General features: G+C 35.5%; 3 protein-coding genes across 4 annotated transcripts; 1 reads left to right on the forward strand and 2 right to left on the reverse strand.

Moving 5' to 3' along the window:
• Positions 1-5,573: 5,573 nt before the first annotated feature.
• Positions 5,574-8,976, reverse strand: LOC101208242 (pre-mRNA-splicing factor 38). Its single transcript, XM_031881425.1, has 6 exons — positions 8,520-8,976; positions 7,875-7,996; positions 7,639-7,729; positions 7,255-7,384; positions 7,096-7,166; positions 5,574-6,283 (listed from the first exon to the last, which is right to left on the reverse strand). Exons 1-6 carry the CDS (start codon positions 8,807-8,809, stop codon positions 5,764-5,766), a joined length of 1,224 nt encoding a protein of 407 aa, XP_031737285.1. The 5' UTR covers positions 8,810-8,976; the 3' UTR covers positions 5,574-5,763.
• Positions 8,977-9,873: 897 nt separating this feature from the next.
• On the forward strand, positions 9,874-14,279 carry LOC101207998 (syntaxin-41). Its single transcript, XM_004144719.3, has 8 exons — positions 9,874-10,514; positions 11,608-11,884; positions 12,673-12,762; positions 12,921-13,001; positions 13,139-13,216; positions 13,326-13,391; positions 13,554-13,634; positions 13,764-14,279. The coding sequence occupies exons 1-8, from the start codon at positions 10,306-10,308 to the stop codon at positions 13,869-13,871; spliced, it is 990 nt and encodes a 329-aa protein (XP_004144767.1). The 5' UTR covers positions 9,874-10,305; the 3' UTR covers positions 13,872-14,279.
• Positions 14,280-15,207: 928 nt separating this feature from the next.
• Positions 15,208-20,719, reverse strand: LOC101207753 (importin subunit alpha-2). Of its 2 annotated transcripts, XM_004144718.3 has the most exons (11): positions 20,267-20,718; positions 19,392-19,488; positions 19,226-19,317; positions 19,009-19,140; positions 18,543-18,728; positions 18,138-18,301; positions 17,982-18,060; positions 16,430-16,558; positions 16,205-16,332; positions 15,740-16,116; positions 15,208-15,621 (listed from the first exon to the last, which is right to left on the reverse strand). In XM_004144718.3, the coding sequence occupies exons 1-10, from the start codon at positions 20,474-20,476 to the stop codon at positions 15,744-15,746; spliced, it is 1,590 nt and encodes a 529-aa protein (XP_004144766.1). In that variant the 5' UTR covers positions 20,477-20,718; the 3' UTR covers positions 15,208-15,621; positions 15,740-15,743. The 2 variants fall into 2 exon arrangements, with proteins under 2 accessions (XP_004144766.1, XP_031736565.1); XM_031880705.1 differs by having other exon boundaries at positions 15,208-16,116; positions 20,267-20,719.
• Positions 20,720-22,089: the final 1,370 nt, after the last annotated feature.

Here is a 22,089-nt window from a genome sequence, read left to right on the forward strand (position 1 = left end):
CCTTTATACAATATTTGTTACATTACTCAAATCTGTACACTTTATGTTCTTCTCTTTCTTTGCTTTTTACAGCTTTTGAGAAACTTCATTTTTCTTTCTTTTTCCTTTTTTCTCCTCTACTTTTCATATTTATAAACCAAATTTCACCTTACAACTCTACACCTCAAATAAAAACTTTTTAGTTTCAAACTTATTAACTCAACTTAGTGGGCAAAAGACCCATTTGGTAGTGTTTGGTTTACCAACTTGATAATTGGTATTATAATATCACAAGATATTTTCTTGTCGGACTTTGTATTATTTCATTCATCTTAATGAAAGTGTAGTTTCAATGAGACTAACCTTTGTGGTTGTGCAAGTAAATGTAACATCACTGTTTCCTGCAATTTAAGGGAAAGAGTTGAACAAAAGTTTGTATATCATTTTGCAATGCAACACTTGAACAATAAATGAGTAAGAACATTTGGTGGAACACCAAAAGATCATGAACCATATACCGAGTATCATTATTTCCAGAAAACAAAATTGCATACCAGAATCAAGAACAAGATGAAGATTTCATATTCCACATAGCGTTCTTTTATTCACTACCATTTCTTATAATGTTGAACTCAACATTATATCTTCATGGAAACGAGATAATTATCAAGCAATGTCATACATAAACAAAAGCAATACCATCAGGACCAATCATGTATTGTAAATTCTTCCTCATCGTTGAGTGTTATATTCAGGTGCAATGAACCTTTTATAGAAGCTTTTTGTAACTTACCTTGGACTATTAATGGAGCAGAAGTGTCTATTCTCCCATTGTTTTGTTTGGAAGGATGTTTTATCCCTCATAACAACCTACTTTGAATATATACGTGGTAAAAAAAGAGGCCATATCTGTTCAATTTTGATTTCGGATTATGACATGATTTTATATAAGCAGTCAAAAAGAGGTTCCTTTCTTCCTAAAAGATAAAACCCTTTTTTTTATTTGAGATCCAAAATCAAGTGGAAAGCTCTAAAAGATTGCAACAATCTAATCCAACTGTGCCTTTTTGAAGAATTCTAATTCTTCAAAAGAGAAAGTCATCCTTTTTCTTACCTCTTCTAGATGCATTGAAGACCCAAGTGGGCACCTCCTAGATACAGCTAGACACACCTTTTTAGAAGAACTTTTTAGCATGCATGATTGGATAATCTATTTGGAATGCATGTCTAAGAGTCTAAAAACCCTTCACTAGCACGTATAAAAATATATTTTGAAGTCCTTGGAAAGTCATTCCAAACAGGCCTAAAGTCCTAATATCATTGAATCTTGAAAGACCAGCTGCCAAAATGCTTTACTATGGAAGTATCCTCTATTCGTGTTCATTTGCCTCAAGAGATGAATTGGACAAAGTGTCCGTTTAATAAGACTTCAAATTGTTGGTTGAAGATGCCAACAACCCTATTGTCATGATATGGATATTGGGTCTTTTATTTCTTATATTCATCCCCTAGCCACTATTTTTTCTCTCTTCGGGATATTTCTAGACATAGAACTTAATAGCTCATGTGTCATGACCTAGCAAAGTGTTTCTTTGCTTCATTTTAGTTTTGTTTAGTTGAATGCTTATTGGACTTGGAGTCCATTTAGAGCCTTTGCAATCACCCCCTTAGTATTGTTAAGAGCGAGCCGGAGTATCCATTGTCTCTTAGTTTTGAATGGAAGGATGATTTAACCCTCACAAGTCACAACCACACGTTTTGAATTCTCAATAATGGAAAAAAGGGCCAGGCCGAGTTTTACCGTACCACCATACCACCATACCACCATAGACATCTAATATAATGTACATAATAATGAAGGGGGAAAAGGGATAGAATTGTAGAGCATGCATTAGCATCAAAACGAAATAGGGAATGAAAACCAAACAATGAAGTACATGGCAGGCAACAAAAAGTAATAAATAAGCTTTCATCAACCAGCAAAATGAAAAACACACCAGAAAAAAAAAACTAAAAAGAACCAGCATGTATCCCAGAAACTAATTCTAGTTTGGGGGGATCCATTGCAATTCAATTCCATATTTCCAGGTTTCAACTGGATCGCCAGGCTTAAAATTGACCACGGAAGTATAAGCAGTGCACCCTCCTATTCTGACTCTTATCATGTGGGCAGTCATGGCTGAATCTTTCAAGTACGTACAGCAAAGGGTGTTCTTGCACCCACTTGCTTCTATCATTTTCTCCTCAAACTGCCTACAAGGGCTGTTTATTGAACAATTCAGGGGCGAGTTTATAAGATTATTTGAGCAGTTTAAGAGCATGACAGTGTTGTGTGTAGAAACATTGAAAGGTAAATTTTCATCTAGCCTTAAACCTCCTAAAGAGAGATCAGAAGAGAAACATCTCCCATTCTGTATTTCGGGTGGGCTTATAATAAGCTTATAAGCATTAGGATCAATGGAATGAATATTATAGTAAAACCCTTCACTTGACTTGAACTGAAGAATATCATCATTGCAATGAACTTTGTACCTAGAGTCTCCACAGTTGTCATTTGTGCTAAGCGGATAAGGGACTTCAAGATTTCCACATTTGGAACAAGCCGAAAAAGCTATTGCTTTAGATAATTGAAAAAAGAGAGCAAATATAATAAACATGGTCTTCTTGATATTTTTCATTTAGGAAGGAGTGAAGAGATTCCAATAGAGAAATACAGTGTGCTCAGAGCCAAATGTCTATTTATAGAAAGCGAAAAGTTGCCTATGCATAAATAATAGCAACATGGAGAATAACAGAAAAGTACGGAAACCAATGGACTAAGACATCCAATCTTAGTGGGTTCTCTTTTATGAAATATATAATTCCCTTTATAACACGCATGAAAACAAATGTCAGTGCACAAAGTAAATATATACAGCTTAATCATGAGGAGTTAAAAAAATCAAACTTACCAAAAGATGCATCGAGTGGAAATCTAAACACTAGTTTTTAAACTAATCAACCTACATGACCTAGAAGGAATTTTCCCCTCCTTGCTCCCCTTCCTTCCTTCCTTCCCTCCTTCCCTCCTTCCCTCCCATCTTTATTACTATTTTTTTTCTTTTTTTCTTTTATGAAATCAACAACCTTCCTTACCATCTTTATTTTATTCTATTTCTTGTCCTAACATCAAAGAAAAGCAAGCAGCAAAGAGAAAACAAGAATTTTATAGCACCATGTTGAATATCACAATTTTTTTATAAGAAACAATGTTTTCATTATTGAGATATGTAAAAGGATATACAAGAGCATGAAGAAAACAAGTCCAAGAACAAAAAAAAAACTCCAATCCAAAACAACAAAATCAAACTGATAATTCCAAAAAGCCATTAAGAAACGCCTAAAGCACCTGGTTGAATATATCATTATATCTATGGACACGCCTAGAATCTTATTCAAGATACAGCTGAAAGATATGAGCACATAATTAAACACAATAAGAAAAAAAAACACAAAGATGATCTGATAAACAAGTCTTCTATTTTCACTTTTGAACCTTTTGCTTGATCTTTTATTCTTGATATCAGGTGGTTGTTGTACAAGGAAAAGTTATTGGAGCCAACAGCTGTCAAAAGAACTATGAACCGTATCCCACTTTCTTTTTTTAGACATCTTTGTGGTACAAAGTTGCCTTTTGAGTTTTGAGTGGCTCCAATTCTCCAAGTGGGATGGCCTCCTCTATCTCTCCTCAGTTATTAAAGATCCCAATTATAAACATAATGCTTTTTCATTACCTTCCAGCTTCCACATATGGACTCTTAGTAATTAATAATAATACAAACTTTCATGGTGGACAACTGACTGGCTAACAGCACTCACAAACAAATAAAGAAATAGCCAAAACGTTCCAAATGTCGGATGATAATGCGTACGAAGATTATTCTATATCCTTGATCCTCAAATTTACAGGCGATCCAAGTCAGGCTAACTTGAACAATCTCTAGAATCTCATAAACATGTGTAATCCGCAAAATGACGGTTATAATCTAAGATACTTTGAATCAAATAACAACAAGAACCTCATGGATTTCAAGCAGGAATTAGAAAACACCAATACTCTCTCTAGAAACTATAGTCAGTGAGGAAAAGGTGAACACGAACTCTCCCGATGATAAATATTCATACATTGATGATTAATAGCTACACGAACTGCATTTTTTTCATCGATCAATCAAGAGTTAGTTCAACAGCAGCTACAAGACGATACACAGGAAAAATGGAGAATACCGGGAAAAGTCTAGATGCTTGGTGAAGCTCTACAATCGAACTCGTTTTCGAAAAAACAAAACAAAAAAAAAAGCTTATTGTAAGAGCGAAAAGCGCAATAACGAGAGGCTGAGACGCCGGACAGGAAGGCGGAGCAGAACGGGGCCGGCGATGGTCCGTGGAATGGTACATTTACGTGCAAATGTTAATCCTGGATTGGTTGTGTTGTAGCAACATAGCAACATAAAATTGTTGGGGGCATCAGCAAATTTTGAAGCTGAGTCCCAACCATAAAAGGCAATTTGGAATATATTTTAACCAAATTCTATTAGCAAACAAGTTAGGCAAAATACAAATATTTGAAAAATCACCTCTCACTTGTGAGTCTGATATTGAATGGTTAGTATTTTCCCAGTTGTTCAATATTGGATTGTGTTGCATCTATGTCCAATTCACGTTTTTAGAAAATGTTGATTGTGCTAATGCTAGAGCGGCATTTGGTGGACTTTGTGACAATTATCTTCCAGTCTTTAGCTACCCTCAGAAACGGGAAGTAGGATGTGATTGATGGATGCACTCTTTGCCGTAGGAAAGAAGAAATAGTTGAAAATGCTATCATCTTTTGTGTATGAGAGCAAAGGTAGTTTAGGATACGCTATTCCCTAATCCAAGTGTTGGTGCTGCCATAATCTTTATCAGTAATTCAAATGAGGTTGGACATGGTTGATAGTAATTCAAATGATGGTGGGCATGGTTGATATTGACAATGAAGCCGCGAACTTTGTTATTAATGTTATGAGTATTTGCCGCGGTTAAGATTACAATGTTAACCAAGGACAACTAAAATGATTATATTCACATTTAACAACTAAGATTAATTTTAAATAATTAGAGCTAATTTTAAAAATAATTTTCAATGTTTCAAAACATTATTAATTTTGGATTCAGAAAAAAATATCATTTTTTATTGTTACTTTTAATAAACTAAAATTATAAGTATATAGTAAACTGAAAATAAATGGCAAAAACAAAATGGTCGGTATATTGACTTTATTTCAAATTAATTTATAACTCCAAAATTAAATACTATTTAATGTGAACGGACATAATGCTTTTATTATAAACTTCAAAGGCACAGTGTACTGATATAAAAGTTCAAAATTCAATTCCCAACACCTTTGAACTCCAAATGAAGATGTCAAAAAGTAAGAGTATGGTCTCGTGATTTAAATTCATCATCCCTAATATTTGCACTATTAAAAAAAGATATTGAATTACCAGACCCAAAAGTGTAAATTTAGATGATTTTTTAGAATCCCAAGTATAGGATAGGATTGGACAAGCAGGCATTTCCAAATGTGATTTTATACTATCATTCAACATTGCAATAGAATAGCATAGCAGCAAATTTAATATTATACAGAAATCAGAACCACAAGGCTCAAACTCAAAACTTTAATACATAACAAGTTTTAACTTCAATACTTTATGAAACAGAATTCACTCACATATCATTGAAACTGAAGAAGAGAAAACCATCTACTTGAGAGGTGCCAGTCCAAGAGAAGCACGAATCCTATTCCATTCTGCAATCTCCGGATCTTCCTCACCTGCCCCACCTTCTTTTTTCTCCTTCTTTTCTTTCTTCTTCTTCGGTTCCTCCCTATCCTCCGCCCCGTCCCTTCTTCTAGGACTAACACTGCTACGGCTGTGTCTCTTCCGGTACTCCCCATCTTCCCGATCTTTACTCCTACTTCGGCTCCTTGAATGGCTCCTTCTTCTACCACGATCTCTATCTCGTCTCTCCCGCTCCCTGCCTTCCCTTTCCCTATCTCGATCTCTACCATATTCCTTCTCATCCCTTAGGCGATAGCGATCCCTATCCCTATCCCTATCTCTATCTCTATCCCTATCTCTATCTCTATCCCTATCTCTATCTCTGTCCCGTTCCCTGTCTCGATCCCGATCCCTTTCTCGATCTCTATCTCTTTCCCTTCCACGTCCCCGATCTCTATCATAGTCTCTGTCATAGTCTCGGTCTCTATCATAATCTCGGTCCCTGTTATTAAACAAAAGAAAATACGGTGTCAAAAGATCAATATTGTTCCCACTCAATGGAACATTGTAGTAAGACAGCTCAAAAACACATCTAAGTAACACGTAATCTTTCGATGCAATGGGAAAAGTAAAATTGAGAAAATGAAATCACTATGACAAATATATGTACGATCCATCATACTTCTCAGCTGCACACTGTCAGTACAGAGAAACCTGGCAGGATCTTAAGAATTTATTGTAGGAAGCAGCAAGCAACCATTGGCTTGAAATACCATGGTTGTGACAGAAACATGCGAATGTTAAATGACAAGTCCGAATAGCAATCCAAGACTAACAAATTCCAACTGCTTCCAGCCAAGTAATTAAAAAAAAAAATCAAAACAAAACAAAATGGGTCATGTTTTGTTATGAATTCCTTATCACTTTCCAAAACATGCTAATAACTTCATGCCATGCCAAAATTTCCACTCTCCTATTCATCTTCTAATTTTGTTCAATCTAATTTTTCAACGGTCATCAGCAACTCCATTAAAAGAATTGCATCGGCATCAGAAAGACTAAAGTAAGTCACAAATTTTGAGTCTAAATTTGTTGATATTGATCTAGAAAATTATTGTTCACATTCAACAATAACAGAAAAAAAGGTGATCTACGGATCAAAGGCAGCAAATAGACAGGGAATATCAGATAATGGCATTCTCCACAGGAGAAAATATTCACAAAATCAGAAAGAGCATCAAAGTTTCATTGCTCCATAAAAACCGAGAGGAGAGGGAGGGAGCATAAATGAATAAAACAAACAGGGAATTGAACCTGTGTCTGTGACTATCACGCCTTCTGTCTCTGTCTCTCTCCCGCACCGGACTTCTTCCACGATAATAATTCTGCAGATGCAAGATATCAAGCAGGTTAGCAAGAATAAGAAAATGCAAACAAGATGCTATTACATACAAATAGATAATGCGTTAATACCTTTTCATGAATATCATCTTCTAAAGAATCATTAATTGGCTCAGCCTCCTCCTTTTCTTCCTCCTCCTCAAAGTCATCTTCTAAAGCACTTTTCCTTGGAGGCAATGAACCAGCAGATTCAAGAGTCCATCTGCCATTACAAAGTGTGTCTTATATTTAGGTTACTTCAAAAGAAACATCACACCCAAACTGAACGCTAGAGACACATACAAGAGAGAGAAAACAGAACAGCAACATTTAGAACTTGTGATTCATGTACTTCTGTTTATCAAACAATGAATAATGAATATTTCTCCTAATTCCCTGATTCTAATAATATATTATCAACTTCCACTCGAAAAATAATCCACTGGAAAATAGGCAAATGAGTAAACAGTACCATACCTCTTTTTGACACGCGGCAGAGCTACATCACATGAATAATCTTTAGTAAGAAGTTCATCAATGACTTCATCCACGTGTGATAAAGAAAAACCTGATAAAAATAAGATTGAGCCTCACAACTTCATTTTAGAGAGGAGATCATAACTAAAAATACAATATTCCAACCAGAATGTAAAATCAACTAGTTTTCACAATGACTAATTAAATAAAATTCAAAAAGAGGCTCAGTAACTTACATCCATCAGCTAATTTTCTCCTCAATTTCCGATAGTCGTTGTACAAAGGTTCCAGGTAACGATATACATCAACATCAGTCCCAGTGAGACGCAAGTAAAAGGCACCAAGAACCCGAACATATCTGTCACAATATATATATATATATATAATTTCAAAAGTAGCATTCCAAGGAAATTACAAGAGAGAATATTCACTGAGACAACGTACTTATTAACTGAACGGATTTTGAAGACCACAAAGTATAAAAAGCAAAGCAATCATCGCAAGCTAAGGCAAGTGAACTATCACTTTAAGAACCATAGAAAACCATGAGATAAATAACACATTTCCAATGTACTTAAGATAGCTCAACCATAAGCTTGATAGTTCATCCATTTCTTATACTTATTAATCATACTAACAAAGACAGGCCCATACAGAAATTCTAGGATCATTCACTGATCAACTGCAAAAACTCTTTGACCTACGAGCATTTAGTTTTCATAAATTTTTCGCTGTAACTTTGCAAAACCCTGGTTTTCTTAATCTCCATATACAACACACAATTGCAATGTTCCTTTCAATTAACCCTAATCCAAAACGCTTCTAGATAACAACAATCCAGAGTTTTGCTTAATGAGAAGTAAAATGACAATAACAATTACTTGTAGTCTTCATTCTTAATGAACTCGATCACGATTTCCTTCTCCGGCTGAATCTGGAGCATCTTCATGACAAGACACATGAACGGCGTGGGCTTGCGGTTGCCACCATATGTACCGCCGAGGTGGTCGAGCTCCATGGCTTTATCGACCAATGTCTCCGCCGTTAACCCAAAACATTGTTCCTTCCAGTAAGTGTTCTGGTAAATCTTGGAGCGAAGAATCTTCTCCACTAGGTTCTGGGGGTTCGTTCCCCTTATGCTTTTCGCAGCTGGGTCTGTCCGATTAGCCATAACTACCGGCTATAGAACAGCGAAATCCGTGTGGGCACGGGGAAATCGACAGAGGAGATTGATCGAAACCCTAATTTTAAAGCCGGACGAGGAGAGAATGCCGTAATGAGTCATACGAGTGGGGGAAAGAACAAACATCATAATCAGTGGGAATGCTCCATTTTGTATTTAGTTTCATGTCCAAAATTATATTTCATTTTAAATTATAAATTTAGACTATACTCCGAGATTGAATTTTTTTTTCATTTTTAAAAACAACTGTTAATTCCCGTGAGAACGTATTTTACAAAAGTTACAAATATAACAAAATCTATGCGGACTCTGTTGTCAAACAAATATAATGATTGTTTTGGTTTCGTACTAAAAAACTAACTTTTACTATATCAATATGTGTTTGAAAAATAGAGACATAACTATTGGATTAGTTTCACTTGAATTGATTCAACATTTCTCTTACATTTTTTGTTGCATTTTTTTAAAAGAATTATTAACCATTTTGTTTCTAATTGTTCCCTTTTACTTATTTAAAATTAAAATACGGTATATTTCTTATATATATATGAATTGAAATTCGACTTTTTTTTGTGTTTCTAACAAAAAATGTTCATATTTCCTAATAATAATAAAAAAAATTTCTAAACCACGGGTAACAAAGATACTTAAGAACATGAATGTTTAATTTTAAGGGTAAATGATTCAATTTTTATTTGAATTTTCTAATATAAAATGGATATGAATCAATACGTATTGATTTTTTCTAAATATAAACCAAGATATTTAATTTTATACTAAAAATCAAATCAAACCATCAAATTGGTTAGATTGGTTTGATTTGGTTTTTTTAGGGTTTAGATTTTTTGTTGTAATTCTATTGTTGATAAACTCTTATTAATCATATTAAAGTTGGATTAAATTTAGGTTTACAAATATTTCGACCTTTCACTATTGTTCAAAAAAATTGATAAAATAGTTTAACGAATTAAAAAGCTAATTATTATCGGTAACAATTGCAAGAATAATAATAAAGTCTATAGCTATATTTTATAAAAATAACAAAATCTATCCATGAACAAATATTTACACACTTTAGTAATTTTAATATTATTTCAGAAATTAAATACTGCGGCCCAAACCCAAACATCCAAATTAGGCCCATTTCACTAAGGCCCAAAACACGTCAACAAAGCTTACGCCGACGAAGTTCTATAGTCTTCGCGGGAGCCATCGGTTTCCGATTCTCTCCGTTTCCACAACGTCACTTCATCGGCAACTCTCCCATCGCCGGCCACGTGAACTTTCTTCCGGCCACCGCATTCCCTTTTATTTGCCTTGATCTCCGATCACCTGACTGGAAATTCCCCTTTCCTTCGAGTTTCTTTTCCCGGCAATGAGATTTTATACTTCAACAATTTGTAACAGATCCTTCCACTCCTCCTAAGTTTAAAGAGTTTTGGAATTCTTTCCAACGAGAATTCGAGCTCTTCTTCCCTCTCCCCATGGCGTCGAGGAACCGCACTTTGCTTTTTAAGAAATACAGGGACGCGTTGAGGAGTGTGAGGGTTCCTACCAGCTCTTCCCCTGCTTTTGCATCGCCATCGACTAGCTCAGCTGGTGGTGGCCCGGTGATTGAATTGGTTAGCTCCTCGTTGTTGCATCCGAATCGATCGTATGCTCCATTAAGTACCGAAGATCCGGGTAATTCAAGGTCTATCTCTGTCTATATACATGTGTGTGATTGTATGCCGGTATATCTGGTTTATGTGGATTTGATCCAAATCTCTTTTTCGGCTTAATGTTGAGAATTTATTGTTCGTTTTTTCGTGGTTTGATCGTAGAGATCGCTTGGTAAGATCTTGTCGAAATTGATAGTTAGTTACAGTTACCGGTTCCATGGTTGAAGGAGATGCGAAATTTGGTTTCTTAGGTGATTAATGTTTGGAGTAGAGAAATGAAGAAATGGAATAGTGAAAAGTATCTAAGATAAGAAAGTGAGTGATCGCCATTGCAGAGGCAGAGGAGGGCCAATAGTGGCGGATAAACCAAGGAAAATATGAAAACTTGTTCAAGTATTGAAGGAATTCGTAACAATTAGAAAAATATCTGGTTCTTTTTCGTTCTTCTTTGGTTCGATCAAAAGTTTAGTCTCTGCATCTGTCTGTTTAGACTTGAAATTTTAGGAGTTTCAATTACATATTGACCCATGTAAATGTTATTCTTTGTGGTTCTTTCCAAATTAACATCTGTTCTTTGGGACGACTTGATCAACAAATCAAAATAAAAATTGGAGAGTTGGACAAAAAAAAGTAGTACAATCGTACTCCTATAAGTAAAGGGAATCTGAATAGATATTATTGTTTGAAAGGTTATGAATCCAAAGAGGCTTTCTATATATATGTATTGTCCTGACAATTTGTATCAGCGGTAGGAAAGAATGAACTTCACATAAATAGAAATACCTTTCAATTTGAATTAGCAAATGCAATATTTCCTTACATAATATGGATTCCGAACATTCTTCCCTTGGTAAAATGAATTTGATATGTTGCATTTCATTTTATTTGTACCAACTAACTCCGTCTTTCTTCTCTGTTTTTAATGCCTTGACTAATCAGCCAAAATATTTATCAAATAAGCATGTCAAAATACTATATAGTTAGCCATGTCTGTAGAGACAGAATAAACATCAATGTTTGGAAACCAAACGCGTACTTCATTTTCTTTTCCTTTTTCCCTAGTTCTGTCCGTAATTATATCATAATATTTTTGGCTTAGGAGTTTTTCTTTGTTTATCTATACAGTAAGGGTGCTCTTACTGTGGGTCTTCCTCCGGCTTGGGTTGATGTATCTGAAGAAATAGCTGCAAATGTGCAGTGTGCACGAGTGAAGATGATGGAGTTGGCTAAAGCTCATGCAAAGGCTTTAATGCCTTCATTTGGTGATGGTAAAGAGGATCAACGATTAATTGAATCTCTCACGCAGGACATAACTAGTTTAATTAAGAAATCAGAGAAAGGACTCAAGAGACTCTTTGTAGCTGGACCTTCAGAAGATTCCAATATCAGAAAAAATGTTCAGGTATATCTTGAAGTTGCAAATTGTTGTATGGAACATACATTGGTTAATTAAGCTACTTCTCTTACATAGAGCTGCTCTCTCTGAACTTTCGGACAAGGAGACAATGGCTTTTCTCACCATGCATTGTTCCTCTGTTCTGCCTTACTTGCATTGATGTTTTTCCCATTATCAGTTTTCTAGGCGACGCTTATGAGCCTAAGTCACGCCCCATCCCAATGCCTTCTAAGCCTTCTATTCCACTTAATGTGTAACTTTGGGGCATGATCTTACTTGAACAAGATACGTTCTATAGGTTGAAGAACTGTGCCCTTGAGTTTTAAAAAAATGAGCAAGTTCTAGGTATTCCATCCCCATTACTTCTCAGCTAGCATTTTCTTTGTTAGCCGATTCGATAGTAAACTCAATGGCTTTTTAGGACCAGTTCCTTGTTAACAGCCTTGGTTCAACAGTCTATTGCATGCCTTTTGTTCCAATTTATCTCTACGGTTCAACGTGAGATAATGGGCAGGTGGGAAAGGTCAAATTTTTTGGTTCATAAAGAAATCCACAAGTTAAGACGTCTGTTTCTTTTTAGGAAAAGAAAGGGTACTATTTTTACGATCTCATTTTCTCCATGTTCTTACTTGCATTCTAGAATTGTTGAATTAGCGCAAAAGACAATTAGGTTACTTTCTTTCAATTGCAAGTGAACAAACAGATGGGTGTTAAGTCAACACATTGATTGAATCTCTCTTTAATATGGGGTTTCCATCCTAATTTTCATGTCGTTATATGTTTCTATGATGCAGCGGTCTCTTGCCACTGATCTTCAGAACCTTTCCATGGAGCTTCGCAAGAAACAATCAACTTATTTAAAGCGCCTACGGCAACAAAAAGAGGTCCGGAAATAATATTTCATTTAGACTTTCAATTCCACATTGCCGTCATCATAATTACTTTGCTTCAAAATGAATTATGTAACCTAGTTACTTCATGTTTATATTGGACACTCAATTGCCAAATATATGAATCCCAGTTTCATTTTTTTGTGAATTAGGAAGGTCAAGATGGGATTGACATAGAGATGAATTTAAATGGAAATCGATCGAGAATGGAGGACGACGATTTAGAACATATGGTACACTTCATCTTCTCCATCTTTTAATTCCCTTGAGTTCGAGTCGACACTCACTATCATTGTCACTGTATAAAGAGAAAGTACAGTAATTGAGTCCTTTAAGCCTTACTTTCTTTTCTTGTGTAAACTATCTCTAGGTATTTAATGAGCATCAGATGGCTAAGCTGCGAAAGAGTGAAGCATTCACCGCAGAAAGAGAGAGAGAGATCAAACAAGTGAGTAAGAAGAGGGAAAAAAAAAAGAAGCAACCCTCTCTCGCTACAACAATCTTCATTCCTCTAATACATCTTTAATTCTTTGTTTAACCAATTCACTTGAATTCAGGTTGTAGAATCCGTGAACGAGCTTGCTCAGATCATGAAGGATCTATCTGTACTTGTCATAGACCAGGTTAGAGAAGCTCTCCATCCTAATCCTAAAATTCTCAATTCTTTCTACCATTTGTTGGGTGAAAGAATTGAACCTCTAACCTCTCTTTTTTGCTCATAAAATTCATCTGTGACATACACTAATCTCACACTAATCAACGTACATTATATTTTTTTTCAACAGGGTACCATTATTGATAGAATAGATTACAATATTCAAAATGTTGCGACGACTGTTGAAGAGGGCCTTAAGCAATTGCAGAAGGTTGATTTCTTTCAATCTTTTATATTTGTCAAAACATCCCCTTAAAATAGGAGAATCAAAATCTCTCTAATTCCATCTCATGCTCATTGTTTCATGTTTGTATTTTCGTCTCGTTGTTTTCTACTACAGGCAGAGAGAACACAGAAACAAGGAGGGATGGTGATGTGTGCGTCCATGCTCGTTATCATGTGCTTCGTCATGTTGGTTCTTTTGATCCTTAAAACCATACTATTTTGATCCTCAAGCATGTAATTCCCAGATAATGCATAGTTACTATACAACGTTTCTCAGAGACCTTTACACAACAAAGTTAATGGCTTTTCCATGCCAATCCGAGATTCTTGAGCACATAGGACTCATTCTTCTGATCAGCGTTTTCAGTCAGGGAAGGGGGAGGAATTTAGATTCTTGAACTATAGAGATATGGTGGACGGTATTATTTTGTATAGGGATTGATTTAGCATTGGAAACTTGCCATTGATTTCATTTTTTTTTCACGAGTTTTTATAGAAGTTGATTCTTGGCCGTCCATCTTACTTGGAAGATCATTCTTTTCACTTTCTTGTATGATGATAACGACTGATGTTTGTACTTATACTTTTGTATTTCAGTGCAATAAAACTGACATCAAACCTTCCTATCCAATGTGTACAAATATATTTTTCAAGGATTTCTTCTGCCCTTCAATTGACTTAGACTTTTTAAGTGTTGTAAATACTTAAAAATCAATACAATTCAAACATGCACTTAAATCCTTCCAAGTATTAACTCGACAAAATTAGAGTGAAAACCAATTTGATCAACGAAATTTAGAGTTCGAGTTGAATACCATTTTGGCCAGTGTAATTCTTATGCTTAGAAAATGTTAAATTCTGATTATGGAGTTGAAAAGCCGACGGTGACAAATTTTAAACAAAAATTACTTGTTATTATATTTGTCTTTTTAGAAAAATGCTCCTACCAGCTTCTTCCTCATCATCTTGAAAGAAAAAAAAAATGCTCCCCACTTTTAGGGGATGTTGACCTAAAGAGTAATCCGCAGCTAAGAAACATCAATTTTGTGCCATATTAACTTCTACACTACAGCTTGGAAAGTTCAGAATTCAAAATTCCACCAATTATCCCAAACGGTCTTAGAAAAGAGGCAAAGAACAGCAAAGAAAGAACGAACGCTCCTCATGGGATCATAAAAATTAATTATATTTTTATTTTAAACTTCTTTTTGGCCAACCAAGATAACTTTAAGTCGAAAACTTCACTAATTTCAAAAACCTAGAAATTTTCAGAAACTATAAACCACATAGACAACCCTAAGAATCTAAAACAAGAGAATTAGAGATTTCACAAGCACGATTCAATTCAAGGTTCAACCTATTCTTTTCCCCAAAAACCCTTCTCAGTTTTATGTAATGTATCAACAAAAAATTGTCAAAGGAAAAAGCAGTGGAGTTTGGTTAAGAGTGAAATGTCAGGATTTTCAAGATATGTAACGAAAAAGAGTAATCATAAATGAGAATACTACCAAAACTTCCTTGCATGTGTTGTTTAAAAGTAACAACATATAGAAGCCAGCTAGCCAAAATGGTATCTGCTATAATTCTAAAAGTTGCTCTACGGAAAAAACTATGAACAAAAAAATATAAGAGCGTAATGATGTAAAAAGGGAGGGAAAAAACAATGCTTAGACTCCATGTTTCTGACAAGTAGACCAACTAAGAAAAAACAATAAAAAATCACAGTTTGCCCAAATGAAATCGCTCCGATTTCTCAGATCTGTGGAAACTATATTACCGATTGATATAGTATATATATATTCCACTGTCTCATCACCAGTCAATCCCAAACTCATATAAAAAGCATTCAACCCAGTCAACCAACACGCTAAAATATAACTGAGACTGGGATAAGCAAAGGCAAACAACAACATAACACGCCTGACCTGACCCGATGTGACTGGAGATGTTGTCGAAATAGCCTCGGGGAAAGCCTGCAATTAGTAGGAGAGATGATTTTTTTCTCGAACTTTCAACCCAGGGCAAGAACACGAAATGAGAGTTGATCGACTCCAGTCTTGGAAGTACGCAACAGAATGAAAGAAAATGTACCTTCTCAGCCAAAGTTGAATCCCCCAGATGGTACGACAGGTCGATCGCCACCAAAATTGAATCCAGCTTGGGGATCAGTACCTGGTGGCATAGTCTCATCTTCCTCTTCCAACCAGTAGGTCTCGAGGATCTTCACTGCCTTTTCATAAATTTCGGTGTTGTCATGACTCTGTAGATTCTCAATTTTCTCTAGCCCCTCAGCATCGTCAATCAATTGAGCATATAGATTAACACCTCCTGTATTAGTTGTGTTCTTTTCAGCTTCTCCTACCTTCAAGATATTTTCGAGCCCTTCTAAACAAACTGTGACGATCCTAGGATCAGGGCAAATTAGAAGATCGCACAGAGGTTTGATACAACCTTGATTTACTAGATACCTGACACCAGGAAGAACAATTTGTTAACCTAGCAACTCAAACATACATTTTCTAATGGGTGGAAACTAGGGGGCAGTAAACGCCATACTTTATCTGATCATGAGAGCCTCCAGATGTGGCATTTGAGATTGCCCATGCAGCCTCTTTCTTAATATCAAATTCGGCATTTTGGAGCAGATGAACAAGGGGAGCAACTATATTGGCATCTATAACGGCCTGGAGGAAAAGAAAGAAAGATCATATAGCTGAAACCAATCCACTGCCCAACAAAAGATTTATCAGCAGGCATGTTAAGATGAATATGTGATTTTACCTGAATCTGTGCCTTGTTCCCAGCCGTAATATTAGATATAGTCCAGCAAGCTTCTTTCTTGATGCTCTTCTTGTGATTGTTTGTCAATAAATTTAGCAGGCAAGGTAGGGCATTATGTTGGATAATAACCTATGGAGGAAAAGAAGTATTTGTGAATGAGATTCAAATAGATTGACAAGTTGATTTACGAAGAGTGGGCTTTCATTGAATCATATGCACAAATCAGATTGAGTTGTAGGAAACTACAAGTAGTTCATATAGCCCAGCAAACGGACTGAACAATAAAACAGAGCATGAGATCACAAACTTTCGGATGAGAGCCCAATGGAAAGCAGACCTTAGTTAAGTCATAGTCTAGATGAGAAGTAATTCCTGTAATGGCATCATCATGTGGACTGTATCCATGACACAATGCCCAATGACAGCATTACAGCAATCATTATTCTAGTAACACCGAAGAGATGAACAAATATAAACCAGTCTCCCAATGATAATGTTCGAGATATGTTAAGGTAATGTAAAAAATATTCTTAAGATATCAAAGGCATCGTCATAATCTAAGGAGTACAGTAGTACGTGGTTAATTTCAATAGTTAAAAACTTGATTCTCGTCAAGCAAGCTGAAGTTTCTCATGGTAGCAGATTATTTTATCCTATTTTCATGTTCTAAAACTTCGTTTTTGTATGACAAAATATATTAATTCTCTGGTTACTATCAAATTGAAGTAGAGCAGTTTCATCTCAGAAATGGATTGCAATCTAGGAGAAATTGTTAGAACTAAAGAATGTAAGGAAGGGAATGAAGAGAGAATTTGCAACAGGAGATGGAATACAAGGCTATCTGACAAGGGTGAAGGCAGTGGGAAGCAATCTGAATTCATCCCAAGGGTCTGCCCCAAAAACTAAGGGGCATCAACTATCAACAGCTATCCGATAGAACACCAACTCAAATGAATCTTTTTCAATTGAAATGGCCAAAGGCTATTACAATGGTTTGGTCTATCACCAAGAACAGATCAAGAACAAAGACAATTACGTAAGAACAAATGGAAACCCTAGACAATACTCTCTATCTTTCCTTACTCAAGGAATAGGCATTCTCCTCACACAATTTGCCTACCTTCAGTCTCCCACTCCCTCACTATTTAGACCTTCTCCCTAACTGTGGAACCCAGCCTTAGTGCGCTTCCTTTGCTTCCCTCATACTATACTGCAATATAATAGGTGGCCTAACACAATCCATCCCCTAAATTGGATAATAAAAACTATATTTTATGCTCACTTTCTGAAAAAGCAAGAGCGCCCAAAAGCAACTTCCACACAGTTCCCACAAAAGAATGTAAGTTACTTCCAAAACTAAGTGCAAAGAGGGAACACATACAAGCAACCTCATTTGATCTTTCCCTGGAAGAATAAGTTTAAAATAATGTCGGAAATTATCTCAATGGAAATAAAAAGAAATTATAAATTATGACCAAAATTACCAACTAAGGTTAAATGTCCATAAAGCATCAACCAATTACAGTGGCCAAGAAAATGAAATAGCCCATACCTGAGTTTGCAAATCATCACCAGTAACAATGTTTCCCACAGTTCGAAGGGCAGGAATAAGAACAGAAGGAGCAGGATGCCTGGAATATAATGAATCATCTAATTCAGATCTCTTAAAGAAGAAAAATAAAGCATCCCATAATGATTGTACACTCACATTAAGAGCTCGACGAGACGAGGGCAAACACCTGCCTCAATAACAGCTTGAATTTTGTCGTTTGTACCATCAGAAAGGTATGAAAGTGCCCAGCAAGCATCAGTCAAAACTTCTTCATCATTCGAATGTATAAGACGAGCAAGAGCTGGAAGTGCTGGTTTGACCTGTCCGAAAAATAGTATACAACTATTAGTAGAAGATCACTAGATGGATTAGAAAAAATTAACACATTCTACTTTATAATAAACAGTCAGTAGATATCAACCAAGTCTTTGAGAACCTTCCAACATACATAAATAAGTGAAATGACAAAATTGTGTGCGTGTGTGGGTGCCAGATTTATCCAAAACCCAATTACAATCATATATCTCTTTCAAATCCCAGAGTACTAGAAAAATTACCCACCAGATCAAAAGCAGGTTGTGGCTTGCCCCTGCAAAAATTTGATAATGTCCAAGTAGCATTTCTCAGCATAGAAAGCTTAGCTTGCTCGTTCAACTGTGCTAATAAAGGAACCAATGCTCCATGACCTAAAACCAAATCACGACATCTTGAAGAGTCCCCAGCAACATTTCCTAATGCCCATACAGCCTGCAGATGGAAGGAGAAGATACTTGAATATTCCACATAACAAAAGCTTGCTTATCCAACAAAACTAGCAAATCAACTCATAAAATAACATCTCCAGGAAAGGAGGTCTGAATTTGCTCCTCTCCATTTCATAAGAATTAGAGAAAACTGATGCAACTCATTTTGATGGAAGATGGGGAACATCTTGATCTAAAAAAGGGATGGGGAAGAATACAATAATTTCAGAAGCAGGGAGAAGGTCCCATGAGCATGGTCGTGGAAATAAACTCAAAAAGCTTACCTGCTCCCGGACATCATCACTTGGAGAACCAAGAAGCTTCACAAATATTGGCACAGCCCCATGATCGATGACCACCTTAGTGTTTTCTGATGTTCCCGAAGCAATATTTGTAAGAGCCCAAGCAGCTTCAAACTACATAAATATTGATGTAAAGAGGATTTATAACTGTGAAGTCTCTCAAACCGTGTGATTGAATATAATCTAATCTGTATCAAACCTGAAGTTGTGGAAAATCCTCTCTCATCAGAAATTCAACAAAACGAGGAACAACTCCTGCCTGTATAACTTCTTCAATTGGGGGACTACGCTCTGAAGAAATGCTTTAAAGTTACTAACAACCCAAGAACAAACCCAACAACATTCAATGTTAAAAAGTTACTCACCAATCGAAAGAAGTTTCCTAAACTGAGTAGTCGATTCAAGTTGCAGACTACCATCATCAGACCAAATACCCGCAACCATGGAAGGAAGATATTCCAACTGCATTTAGACAAATTCTACATTAACAAACATGATTCTCTAGTAACAAAAGTACTCAATCAAAGTTCAAATTCAAACTGACTCTGCATAATGCATATTCAGCCCACAGACGTTGAAGGGGAAATAAAGGAAAGCTTTACACGACAGAAAATACTATTCTTGACCGAAACTGACATTTGAATAACAAACACAGAAGCTACCACATGGTTCGTGTAAGAATCTCACTTCAACTACATTCAGCAACATGGACATAGCTGATTTTTTAAAAAATCCCAAGGAGGGTAATAGAGAAACTCGACTTGCATAGTGCAAAGCCAATATCAGTGCATAAAAATCGGACAACGTAATGCTGAAAAGACAAGTCATCCAATTTCAACTATCTGGATAATCGAATTAACTATAAGGCTTACAACTCAGTATCGAAGTTCAATTAGCAATTTCCCAAACAGCTACAATAGAACACAACATAATCCCACTTCCCCAGCAGTCGAAATGAAAAAAGTCTACCAATCTGATCTTACACAATTTCACAAAATGAATTCAAGCAGAATCAAACTCCCTTACATTAAAAAAAATCAATTCTCCTAAAAAAACAACTCAATAAAACGCGATCCCACCTAAGCTCACAAATAACAAACCCTAAACACCCACAAAAACCAAACTTCAAACAGCAAAACCACAACCTCCAAAACGCACATGAAAAAAAATAAAAAACAAAGTAAACAAAGAATCCAGAAATGAACAATACAGTTATAAACTAAAGTAATTAAAGATTGACCTTCTTTTCTACTACCGATGAGTGAGTGGAAGTTTGGAGTTGCTGGGCTTGAAGACCCTCACGCCTCTTCTTCTGCAGACTCTCCTCTCTACGATTCTTCCGAATCTCAACCATATTATCCTCCCTTCTTCTCCGACCTTCATCAGCATCCACCGCAACCTTGTACCGGTTCCGCCGAACCTCAGCCCTCTCGTTGGGTCTAAGCGACATGATTTGAATACCAAAGAGACGAACTCAAACCCCCCTCTCCCCGATTAGTAAAGGAAATCTACGATACTCCGATGAGGATTAAGGGATTTGGTTCGCCGGAGAAGAAGAGAGGGAGAAATTGGTACGAAGTTTTCTTTTTCCTTTTTTTTTTCCTTTTTTTTTCTTTTTTTTCTTCTTTTTTTTGAGTTTCACAGTGGAAGAGAGAGAGAGAGAGACGATAGTGAACGTTGGAGGAACCCTACAGATGAATTTATATCGACGCGCTCAAGAGCGGGCTGTCGAAATGTAAATCGACTTCGATGTCTATGTTATTACAAAATTGACACTTTGATTATTTAGGTTTAAATTTGATTTTCTTTCCTTTCTAACTCATTTTAAACCAAACCCTAAACATGTTTATCGAATCCTTAGTAAAAAAAAATTGATGATTAATTGTAATGATCATGAATCGTAAACGTTACTGAAATTTTTTATGGCAATAACTTAAAATTATATTTTTTTCATTTTATATTTGTGGGTATTTTCTATCTCTATTTTGAGTGTCAATTTGTAACGGTAATGGTAATAGTAAATATGTTAAAATTGATAATTTTTCAGTTCCAACATTAACAATGGTGATAGTCATAACTAGTGGCGGATTCATATATTTTGTTGATGGAGATTTATAGTTGTAACATTTTTCCTGCATTCGATAAATCTTTAAAAAAAAACATTTTTATCTAATAGGAATATGACCTATTGACATTTTTTAAAATTCTAAGATATATGGAGAAAGGTTGAAAGTCTTGTTATATAAAAATCAAATTTATATGTAATAAATCAACGGGAATTTTTTAATAGGTGATAAATTCTTATGACAAAATCAAGTTACAAACCAAATAGTCACAGTTGATATCTAATTAAACATCATAATAGTCACAGTTGATATCTAATTAAACATCGTAATAAAATTTGAAAGTAAAGAGACTAAACTTGTCATTCAACTATACATGCAAATATGAAATGACATTCACACATGTATGCTTTAAACTATTTTGGATAAATTTGGAATGAGCATGTTTATTGAGCTTATTGTAAAGAACTCGATTAGGTCAACGACCATATAAACAATAAAGCCCTCCAGCTACTAAAAATTTTTAGTTAGTTATAGTAATTACTATTTCAATGTCCCCATTTGCTACCGTTTTTATTATTTGACATTCATCCTTTTTTATTATTTGCTACAGTGTTTACTATTTTATTCTTAATCTAAAATAATCCACACCATAAACACATAATATTGTAATTACTCATACTTAAAATAGTATACACTCTAAAAACGAACTCTTTAAGTCAACTATATTAACCTAGGCCTATAATAACTCACTTATTATCTTTATGCCCCTCTAGAGGGTTCGAAATAACAATCCAAACAGACAATAACATTTTGTCCACATTCACTTGCATTACACACACAAGTACTCTTTAAATTGTATACGAAGAAGTTTGTTTGAAATGAAAATTTACACACAAATGGAGCAATTGGAACTCATGGTAGGTTATTAGTGTATGTGTTATTATGGTATGGGAGTTATAACAAATTGTGTGTTATTATAGTATATGTATAGGGTGCA

The sequence above is a fragment of the Cucumis sativus genome, chromosome 2 (genome assembly GCF_000004075.3).
Source record: "Cucumis sativus cultivar 9930 chromosome 2, Cucumber_9930_V3, whole genome shotgun sequence".
Classification (NCBI taxonomy): domain Eukaryota; kingdom Viridiplantae; phylum Streptophyta; class Magnoliopsida; order Cucurbitales; family Cucurbitaceae; genus Cucumis; species Cucumis sativus.

Excerpts from the sequence above, each read along its gene's own strand:
- LOC101208242 (XM_031881425.1), bottom strand. The coding sequence starts at position 8,809 with ATGGCTAATCGGACAGACCCAGCTGCGAAAAGCATAAGGGGAACGAAC. Across the intron at positions 7,997-8,519 it reads ATTAAGAATGAAGACTACAA|ATATGTTCGGGTTCTTGGTG; the intron begins GTAATTGTTATT and ends ATATTGTGACAG. Across the intron at positions 7,385-7,638 it reads CTGCCGCGTGTCAAAAAGAG|ATGGACTCTTGAATCTGCTG; the intron begins GTATGGTACTGT and ends TTGTAATGGCAG.
- LOC101207998 (XM_004144719.3), top strand. The coding sequence starts at position 10,306 with ATGGCGTCGAGGAACCGCACTTTGCTTTTTAAGAAATACAGGGACGCG. Across the intron at positions 11,885-12,672 it reads ATATCAGAAAAAATGTTCAG|CGGTCTCTTGCCACTGATCT; the intron begins GTATATCTTGAA and ends TCTATGATGCAG. Across the intron at positions 13,635-13,763 it reads GCCTTAAGCAATTGCAGAAG|GCAGAGAGAACACAGAAACA; the intron begins GTTGATTTCTTT and ends TTTCTACTACAG.
- LOC101207753 (XM_031880705.1), bottom strand. The coding sequence starts at position 20,476 with ATGTCGCTTAGACCCAACGAGAGGGCTGAGGTTCGGCGGAACCGGTAC. Across the intron at positions 18,729-19,008 it reads GTGATGATGTCCGGGAGCAG|GCTGTATGGGCATTAGGAAA; the intron begins GTAAGCTTTTTG and ends TTCCATCTGCAG. Across the intron at positions 18,061-18,137 it reads CGTCTCGTCGAGCTCTTAAT|GCATCCTGCTCCTTCTGTTC; the intron begins GTGAGTGTACAA and ends ATTATATTCCAG.